This window comes from Archocentrus centrarchus, chromosome 1 (assembly GCF_007364275.1).
Source record: "Archocentrus centrarchus isolate MPI-CPG fArcCen1 chromosome 1, fArcCen1, whole genome shotgun sequence".
Lineage (NCBI taxonomy): Eukaryota > Metazoa > Chordata > Actinopteri > Cichliformes > Cichlidae > Archocentrus > Archocentrus centrarchus.
Genome location: NC_044346.1, coordinates 20,758,242 through 20,767,774, shown reverse-complemented (window position 1 = coordinate 20,767,774; position 9,533 = coordinate 20,758,242). Strand labels below are relative to the sequence as shown.

The following is a 9,533-nucleotide window of genomic DNA, read 5'->3' as shown; positions in this document are numbered from 1 at the left end:
TCTCTCCTTCTGCTTTTTCACTTTTAGAGATACATGGATGCTGGCAAGGAAAGCTATTAAGCAAACAAGATATTAGTTAGTGCTGTCAAAATGTTTTGGCTCCTTTCAGCTATAACCAGACGGGGTAAGGCTGTTTATCAGCCAGGCATCTGCCTCAGAATACAAAACAATTTGTTCTTTCAGGATGAAAAATGTTCGAAGGCCAATCCATTTATTTAACTTTTGATAGTTTAATAATCTTGAAAGACTGTCCTCTAATAAAGTGCTAACAAAGGCTGTTTAAGAGATGACATGTTGCAAATAAGTTTACAAACACATGTAGGTGGCTCAGATATCTTTATTTCACCATAAATCTGGCTGGTAAGTGAAGCAGCCATTTTCCTCCAGCTTCCTCTGGCTGCTCTTCTGGCACCAAGCCTGCTATTCTTTGATGGAGCTGACGGAGGGATGGCTGCGATGATGCAGATTAGCTAAGAAAAAAAAAAAAGAAAAAGAAAAAACATAAACAGGTATCAAACATACTGTTAGATGACATTTTAAAAGGGTTCTGATGTGTTGATCCTAAGTATTAATTGTTGTATTACATTTTTCAGGATGCATGCAGTGAAGAGCACAGTATAATACAACAAATAATTAGTTATATGTTGGTATTTTTGTATATTTATGCATACAGTATGTCATAGTTAGCGCCATGCTACAGATTCTGAGTTGGTCTCTGTCTCATTTGTCTTGTGAACACACACAAGGCCACAAAGCAGTTTCAAGCAGTTCCACTATTCAACAGGTGGCAGCGTATCCAGCAATGTCCTAGTTAGGATGGAACTAGAGACCAACTGATAGCAACATGTAAACTTTAACTGCGGGATAAACTGCAGATTTTGAATACATTTTTGGTTGAAGTTTTGAATGCGTGCAAGAGTATTTGAAAGTTATCTCAAGTCATCAACTGAGAGAACATCACAGCCACAGTCAACACCAACAGTTTCCTCTTTGAACTTGTGCGACTGTTACGGTAGTGAGATTACCAGTATAGCAGTGGTCGACATTTCCATCCATCAGCATGTCTGTGTCATCTGAAAAATGTATGTGAAGACAATCAACACTTGTGCTTGTGATCTGACTCATTTCTCTATATTTGTTAAAGTGTGTGCACGCATGTGTGTGTGTGTGTGTGTGTGTGTGTGTGTGTGCGGGTCTACCTACTTTCACTCTCGACTTCTTTAATCGGAGAGAGTCCTGTCCATTGGGGGTGGGGGGGTATAGAAATGGTGGTCAAAGGACTGAAACAACAGATCCATCAAGTGATTTTGACTGATTATAAGAACTGACCTGGCCAGGAATGAAACCCATATGCATGGAGGTTTGTCCCTGCTTTAGCACAAAGAGTTTGTTAGTTAGTATCCTTAAACATGTTAATACAGACATAAGCTTTTTCAAGCAGTTTACCTTCAGGAGTGCTGACTTCTCGTTGTTTGTCACCCTCTAGATACAGGAGCAACAGAAACATGTAGTATTTAATAACTCATTTCATACAAAGGTGCACGCTCATCTTCTGAAAACTTAAATGTGTTTAGCTTACTTAGCCTATTATAATAAAGAGAAATTACAGACTCGGCTGCATTTTGCAGAGCAGGATTTCAATAGTCATTTACTGAGCCAGCACATAACCAAGGGGCTCAGAAGAACTGAACAGATTACACTCTCTTGGTTTGGTTCTGCACCTATATTTCATAGTATATTATATATTGTGGGTGAATGAAATGTAAGGGAGTGTATTCTTTCCCTGAGGGCTGTTGGAAATGTCACCGAGGGCTGCACATTGGCCCGTGTGGCACACCTTCTTTATGGTCAGTGCTCACACCTCAGTGTTGGTCACTTGTTTTTTAGTCTCTTCCTGTTTGGCTCTGGAAGCCAGTTTTTCATGTATCTTGCTCTAGTTTGACTCTCTTTTTGTCCCTCTGCTGTGGCAGTCTGCCCTGCCCTCATTAGATTCACCTGTGCTTGACTGTCATAGAGGGTCATTGCGCAATATTAGAGAACCATTCACTTCAGGATTTATGATAATAATAATTACCCTTCAAGACCTTCTCTGCACTGAGATTAAAACTGGCCTTTAGATAAAAGCGGTGTCCTCTGATAGCACCGTGTGATTAACATGACTTAGCCATCAGGAGGAAGCTTGTTTTTTAATCTAGATGTGGGAAATCTCATGTTGCAGTGCTGGAGATGATCCCTTGAGCAAGAGGTGAGCATTTTTAAAACTCCGAATAATGAAATTCAGTGAAATATGAAAATACAAAAGTATCTACTGTACAGTAAATTCAAAATACAATCATTTGCTAGCTTACCATTTAACTGCTGAGCAGTGAAGCTGTAGCCAACTGGGTGCACCTTGGTGTTCCCTGGCAGAAGAAAAAAAACATTTTTATGGCTTCAAAAGCTCAAACTGTATGGAAGCTTATTTCCACCACTCTGTAAGTCAAAATTTTAGGTTATTGCCTCAAAATCTTGATTTACTAACTCAAATGTCTAAGAATAGATCTTGGAATTAAAAAAAAAAAAAGTTGTAATTTGGAGTTATTAAATCAAAATTTTGAGATAATAACCAAAACTTTTTTACTTTCAGATGGCAAAAAAATGTTGTTGGTTTGTTTTTTTTCAGTGGCCAAAACAAGCTTCCATAAAACTGACCAAATGAGTTATTTCTTTGTATTTTTTGTGTCTCTTACTGCGCGTGCGCTTTCCCCTGTAGATCTGTCCGATCACACTCGTAACTATGCTCAGCAACACCAAGCACAGCAGAGCCAGCCAGACCACTCTGAGCACACACTGCCACTCATCTGGAGAGCGGAGAGGGATTAAGAGAGAGACATTTTGGACAGAACAGAGCTGAGTCTAGAACAGTTATGTAGTATTTTCATTACTGATCATTTTTACCTAAGGAAAACAAAAATCCATCCCAGTTTCCCACAACAGTCAAAACAGTCATTTCAGATCTAAAATTGTTCTCATGTGAAAAGTGAATAAAAGAAAATGTAGAGGGAGAACGGAAGGACATGAAAGGAAGAGACAGGCAAGGAAGGAAGACTTGAAAGAGACAAAAAAAAACATACTAGAGACAGTGTAAATAATGAGAGGACATGAACAAATAAGAACAAAGAAAAGGAAAGGCAGGGAAGGAAATGGAAAGCTCTGGTGGGGATGGTGCAGAAAAAATTGTGAATGAAATGGATATCCAGCTTTCATTATGCGCATTGGAAAATATTACTTAATCAATGCCTTAAGCATGGGGGAGTTTTGGAGAGCAGAGCAGAAAGAAAACAAGCCAAAATCAATACAAACTTGGAGATACAGTAAATTAAGATGTACTGTAGTCTTGGAAAGTATGACTGATCATGTAGTACAGAGCAAGAGGGAGAAACAAAATCACCAAGTCAGGAGAAGAACTGGAGGAAATTTGTTCTATTGAAAAGAATGACTCCATTGCGGACTGAGAGAGTGGGCAGCTTGGAATGGAATGAAAACCGATTGGCCAATTTCCCTGTCTCCTATTGTTTCCTCTTTCCTCTGCTTTCCATCTCACAGTGAAGCCACACCGGCCGCGTGGGGATCAAAGAAGCACAGCTCCGTCAGCCTGACACCAACCTTTCTGTGTCCGTTTCCATGGCAGCTTTTCCTTTGCCGTTGAATTCCAAAGCGTTTGATTGGCGAACCAAAGGAGACAGCGGCTTTGATTGGCCGATTTGGAGGTGGGCACGAGAGGGAGGCAGCAGTAGAATGCCTTCCCCTGTCCTTCATGATTGCCCACATCTTCTTCCTTCTCCTCTTCCTCCTTCTCCTCAGGTGGGTAGAGGTGTAAAGAACTGTAATTGCTGCGGCCGTACAAGGTGAGATTCAGGGTCTCCGCATTTGGCAGCTGGAGCTCAGCCGACACCTCCAGATGTAGCTCATGAGCTGTGGGTGGATAAATAGCATGAATGTATTGATTGGAGCATAAAAGGCTTTAACTGTCTACTGAAGACATGGCCGCGCAAGCAGCTCTTTGAGACGGTTGTGCTCAGAGTTACATAACACCAGACGGCTAACATGTTCACAGTGAAAACGTTAGCATGCTCATTATTTAAAGCTTAATTAGATTCTTTAATTAGCGCGAGGCGATCACTCCTCCCTCAAGGCGTTGCCACTCTGTCAGACTGTTGAACTACAGAAACACAACATCAACTGACAAGCTTAATGACAACTGTACAAAGAGTTAATTTTTTTAAAATAACTTTAAAAAAAATCAATCGTATTATAGACTTTAAGTTTAACATGATTCAGTGAGTGAGAGGTGACTGAAGCTGCTAATTTGAGTCACTCAATTGGACTTGGAAATTTTCTGACTGGATGAATTGCTGTGCGGTGAATTGCACTAAAAGTCAAACTGGCACTGCCTCTGATACTAATGCAAACTTAAAACGGATACAAACTACTCCACTGTACAGTTTTCATGAAGCTTCAGAGATTACAACTTTTTTTTCTGACCAGTATAAACAGGTTTATTTTTACTTTAAATTTGGGCATTTTAACATGGGAATCTGTGGCAGCAGACTTGCTTGTAAACCCAGCCTCAAGTGACTTGTCAAGGAACTGCAGTTTTCGGCCCTGGAGGCTACAGGTACTGTAAGTATTTCTTTTTATATACAGTCATGTAAAAAATAAAGTTTTCTAAGTACTCCATGTAGTTTTGAGTAAAACTAAAAGCACCCTTACTGCTTCCACAGGAATTAAGAGGGTACATAGCAGCCAGGAGCTGTTAAACAAATGCATTTGATTAACAGATCACGAGCAAGTCTGAGCACCTCTGTAAAAGCAGAAGTTATGGAAATTTGCTGGTCTGGAGCATTCAGATGTGTGTTAACACAATGTAACAGTCATCCCAAATCAGACCTTGAAATGCTCAGAGAAATTGCAAAAAAACAACAAAAACAAGAGCTACATCTCAGACTCTGCAGGCCTCAGTTAGCATGCTAAATGTTCATGACAGTACAATTAGAAAAAGACAGAACAATTGTGAAAAGAATCAAAGCGCTGCTTTCAAAGCCCAGAGCTCAACCAGAATTAATTTCTGTGTTCTGGACCTTAAGAGAGCCGTGCATAAATGAATGCCTGCAAACCTCAATGAGTTGAAGCAATGTTGTAAAGACGAGTGGGGCAAAATTCCTCCACAACAATGTGAGAAACTGATAAAGTCATCCAGAAAGTGATTGCTTCAAGTTATTGCTGCTAAAGATCTTGCTACAAGCTATTGAAACATAGGGTGTACTTAGCTTTTCACAGGACTGCAAGGAGTCGTGACCGTAACAGCCACAGGAAAATATAACTGTTAATTTAAACTGTTTATTAGTTATTAATTAGTTTAAACTTTTGAAATGGGAAGGATCACAGGAATACTAAAGACATGAGTCACCCTCTGAGCACCATGGAAGTCTAAAAGTGTACTCACACTAGGCACAGTTGCCTATTGAGTCCAACTGAAATGTGCCCCTGAACCACCCTTTCAACCAGACCAGGGCACAGTTTGCTTAACTGCACCCAGACACGGCACACAACAATCACACTAGCCAAACAGACTGGACTTTAAGGGTCAGATGCACTCAGCAGTGTAGACTTAAGCCTTTCTTAAGCAGAAAGCAGATTATGTTGAGTCTTTAGATGTGAATACCTGAAGTTGAGATATTTCTGTGTAATTCTGCCATTTCCATGTCTGTTTCGCACACAAACCACCTCAATTTTGGATCATCTCTGTCGCCCCTGAAGTCTGAAGCTGAATCTGTTGTATTGCTTTCATCTTCTTGTGTGCAGGCCCGCTCCCACTTTTCCTGATCTGGAGTCTGAGATGGGTCACACACATGGGCTCTCTTAGCTTCAGCATTTCCAGCCCTCACGTTTTCCCCCTTCTTCACCTGATGTACTCGCTCGCAGGGTCGGTAGGGACGGCAGAAGAAACTCACTTTTTTTACTGAAAGGATAAAGAGAATGAACAAGGGAACATTCAGAATGATTTCTCTGCAGGAGCAGGCATAAACAGCAGAGAAAGAGCTGTCACATTTATAATCACAGCAAGATCTCAAAATGGAAGCTGTTGCCTCCAGTTTGTATCTGACAGAAAGAAACAGACAAGGAAAGACACAGATGGAGAGACAAAAAAGAATAAGCACTGAAGGCAAAGACGGAACGAGTGAAAAGGGTAAACCGAGCTGCTCTCATCAAGAACGGTGTTTTCAAGGCAGCACAATACAGAAACCTTTTCAAAGAAGCTGTCAGTCAGAGTTGTATGGAGCTATATTTGGGTCTGATTTTTTTATCGTAGACCGACAGAGAGAGAGGTCTTTTCACAGACAATACGCATAAAAAGGAAGAAACAAATCAAGTGTGCATCATCCAAAGTTTTACTTTGATGTAAAATCTGAACAAAACTGAACAGTGGATCTGAACTGATGAAGTTAAGTGCAGCATTTGGACGCAAACCAATAGACAATACACACACAGTGAATAAATGAGCAGCTAAAGCTGTTTGGATCACCCACCTCTGTATAATGTGAAAAATTCTGGAAGGCAGATGATGAAGGCAAGAATCACGAGGAGAAAAAGTTTAGTCAGTGCTGCTCTTGCCATGGTTGTACCATAGGATCATATGTAGACACACACACACACACACACACACACAAGCACATGCACTTGCTCACACTGACGGAGGCATGACTCGTGGCTCGTGGTGTCTTCTTCCTTCTCGAGTTTTCAACAAAAACATGCATTCACACCCGTGCCGCTGCCCATCAGAGAAGCCCTCGGCGATGTTTAAGAAGTTCATACGATAGTGTTCGTAATTCAAGACGAGGCTGACAACAACTTTGCAAGACACGTACACAGTGAGAAGCAACTTCCCTTCCTTTACACTTCCTGTCATTTTCTCAGAAAGTGAGAAAGAGAGAGAAATGGAGTGCGGCACAGACAACAAAGAGTTTCAGTCACCAGAATGTAAGTACAGAGTGTTTCTGTTTGGGTGTGGATGTGTGTGTGTGTGTGTGTGTGTGTGTATGTGTGTGTGTGTGAGAGGTGGTGAGTGCGACCGGGCATCCTCATGGTAAGAGGTACGCAAACTTTTTTGGATTATTTATGAATTGAGGTCCTGTGGGGAGAGCAAGTTAGAGACATATGATTATGTGTTGCATGTGTAGTCTGTATGTTTGCAGAGAAAGAGACCAGCCTGTCGTTTACAGCTGTTAACAACAGAAAAAAAGGTTTAAGTCTTCTAGATGTAAGTGTTTAAAAAATCTCGAATGTGTCACTGATACTAAAAGTAAGGAAAAAAAACTTTACATCCTCACAAACACTTGTTTAGACACACAAGAATCCCGATCTCCACGTTTAGTTTTTGTGCCTCCTCTAGTTCTGATAAACTTTATATAACTATTATAATGAAGTCTTTGTGTGTCATTCTTACAATCTTTTTAAGATAAGAGATAAGATAAAACTTTAATGATCCCACGACGGGGAAATTTGCGCATTACAGCAGCTCAGTACAGAAAACTAAAAATAGAATAGAATAAAATAAAATAAAATAAAATAAAATAGAAAAACACTATACACATATACATAAGCACTATATACAGAAAATATATAGTCAATACACACATGTACATATACACACATATACACACACCAGTGACGTGCAGTCAGGGGAGGCAGGTGAGGCACGGCCTCACCTGTCATCGTGGAAATATAAAATTAAAAAATAAATTAAATGGTTATATTCATTCAGTGATTTGTATTTTAAAGTTCTTTTCCATTTAACTACACCATTTTTAGATTAGTTTTTTCAAAATCGCTGAATTTTTGCATTTGCCGGTCAAATACTAAGAGACGAACGGTGAGGCACCAGCCCGGCGAGCCGCACCACGGATTGCGCAATCCGTGGTGCGGCTCAGTATAGTCATTGCCAATGACTACTAACTGTGCTGGCATGCTATGCAGTGAGACCGGATTACTTTCCCTTTGCATGTGGCAATTAAAATGTTCTAACACTTTTACTATATGAACTAAATTTCTATATTTTAGCTGGTGTATATAATGCACAGTTTTTTTTGTTGTTTTTTTCATTAACAACTGTATGTGTGTAATGCATTCTTGTGTTGAGCGATCATGAAACTGCTGCGAAGAGACACTAGGTGAGGCACGCAGTTCTCGTGCCTCATGGTAGGGGGCGCTGGTGATCCCAGGGACTCTACGACTCCTCGGCGGCAAGCTACCATAAACAGTTAGCAAGGCCAGTTAGTTTTTCCTGTTGCTTGGCCTTATGTTCAACATGGAAGATTACATAACTCAACTGAAAGAATTTTCTAAACTGAACTTTCAATCGAAGCAGAAGATAATAATTAAAGGAAGACCAACACCGGAGCTAAAAGGTTTGCTTCAGACTATGTTAATGTTAAACAAAACAACTGTTGCCAATCAAATGGTGAATAAGCTATATGTTTGTAAATCTGATGTGATGACGTCAGTGCCTCACCAGTCACGACCCTCACCGCACGTCACTGACACACACATCAAAACACTATATACAGATATCAAAATATTATATACATTTGTAGCCGGTAAGGTACACAGCATACACGGTATGCATTATATGGGTGAGTGTAATAAATAAAATGTATCTGGACTGTATGGATAAAGTGATGGCAGAGGAGGTAAAGTGTCCAAGTGACTCAAGACATTATGAAGTGTTGTACAGTCTAACTGCTGTTTTATCTAGTGATACTTATTTTTAATCATAGAAAAGTTCTTCATAATTTGCTGTACTAGGATTTTTAGATTAGATTATTGTCGCCTGATAGTCTCATAAATATGCGACTGTAAGTCATAAAATGTGATATTTTCAAATATCTGTTTCATCATTTTTTCTCATCTCGATCATGAGATTATCAGTATTTTGTATTATACACGTGGCTTTGATGAGACATATGAAGTTGAAGCACACCAGTTACCATGTCAACAGATGGTAATCAGTTATGACTGCTAAGAAATTGTACAAACTACATTGTGTAATTTCTTGTTGCTTGAAGGACACACCATAGTGCACATACCTCCCCCACTCCCAGATGTTCTATGTGCCGATATTACGCTGCAGTAGATACCACCCAGTGTTGTCATACTCCATCATAAATTACTAGATCACAAAGATCAGAAATTTTATTGTCGTTTGTAGAAAATTTTTTAAAAAAATGAGCTGCTGCTTAAGCCTTTTAGGTTTCTGCATGTTCATTTATCGAACAGGAATGACACAAAACAAATGGAATAAGGAGTTCAATTATTAAATTTAATTAGCCATTTGACACAGATTAATCTGGGTCAGAACTGCACGCCATGCCCAGTAGGATACTGGATATGACATGAAGTACTGACACTTTCTGCTTCATCTCAGGATTTCATATAGTCACAGCTTTATCAGTCTTGATTAAATCATATACAAAACAAGAAATGTGGAAAACAGA

General features: G+C 39.8%; 1 protein-coding gene across 2 annotated transcripts; it reads right to left on the bottom strand.

The window, feature by feature from the left end:
* Positions 1-331: 331 nt before the first annotated feature.
* LOC115781839 (uncharacterized) lies at positions 332-6,724 on the bottom strand. 2 transcript variants are annotated; one of them, XM_030731719.1, is made up of 10 exons: positions 6,570-6,724; positions 5,705-6,001; positions 3,646-3,954; positions 2,730-2,840; positions 2,349-2,402; positions 1,447-1,482; positions 1,330-1,371; positions 1,204-1,236; positions 1,026-1,073; positions 332-470 (listed from the first exon to the last, which is right to left on the bottom strand). In XM_030731719.1, the coding sequence occupies exons 1-10, from the start codon at positions 6,655-6,657 to the stop codon at positions 421-423; spliced, it is 1,068 nt and encodes a 355-aa protein (XP_030587579.1). In that variant the 5' UTR covers positions 6,658-6,724; the 3' UTR covers positions 332-420. The 2 variants fall into 2 exon arrangements, with proteins under 2 accessions (XP_030587579.1, XP_030587587.1); XM_030731727.1 differs by having other exon boundaries at positions 1,330-1,368.
* Positions 6,725-9,533: the final 2,809 nt, after the last annotated feature.

Bases quoted from the DNA above. Each gene is read 5' to 3' on its own strand.
- LOC115781839 (XM_030731719.1), bottom strand. From the start codon at position 6,657: ATGGCAAGAGCAGCACTGACTAAACTTTTTCTCCTCGTGATTCTTGCC. The intron at 1,483-2,348 runs GTAAGCTAGCAA...TCCTGTATCTAG, and splicing joins CACTGCTCAGCAGTTAAATG to AGGGTGACAAACAACGAGAA. The intron at 471-1,025 runs GTAATCTCACTA...TTTTTTTCTTAG, and splicing joins TGTCGACCACTGCTATACTG to CTAATCTGCATCATCGCAGC.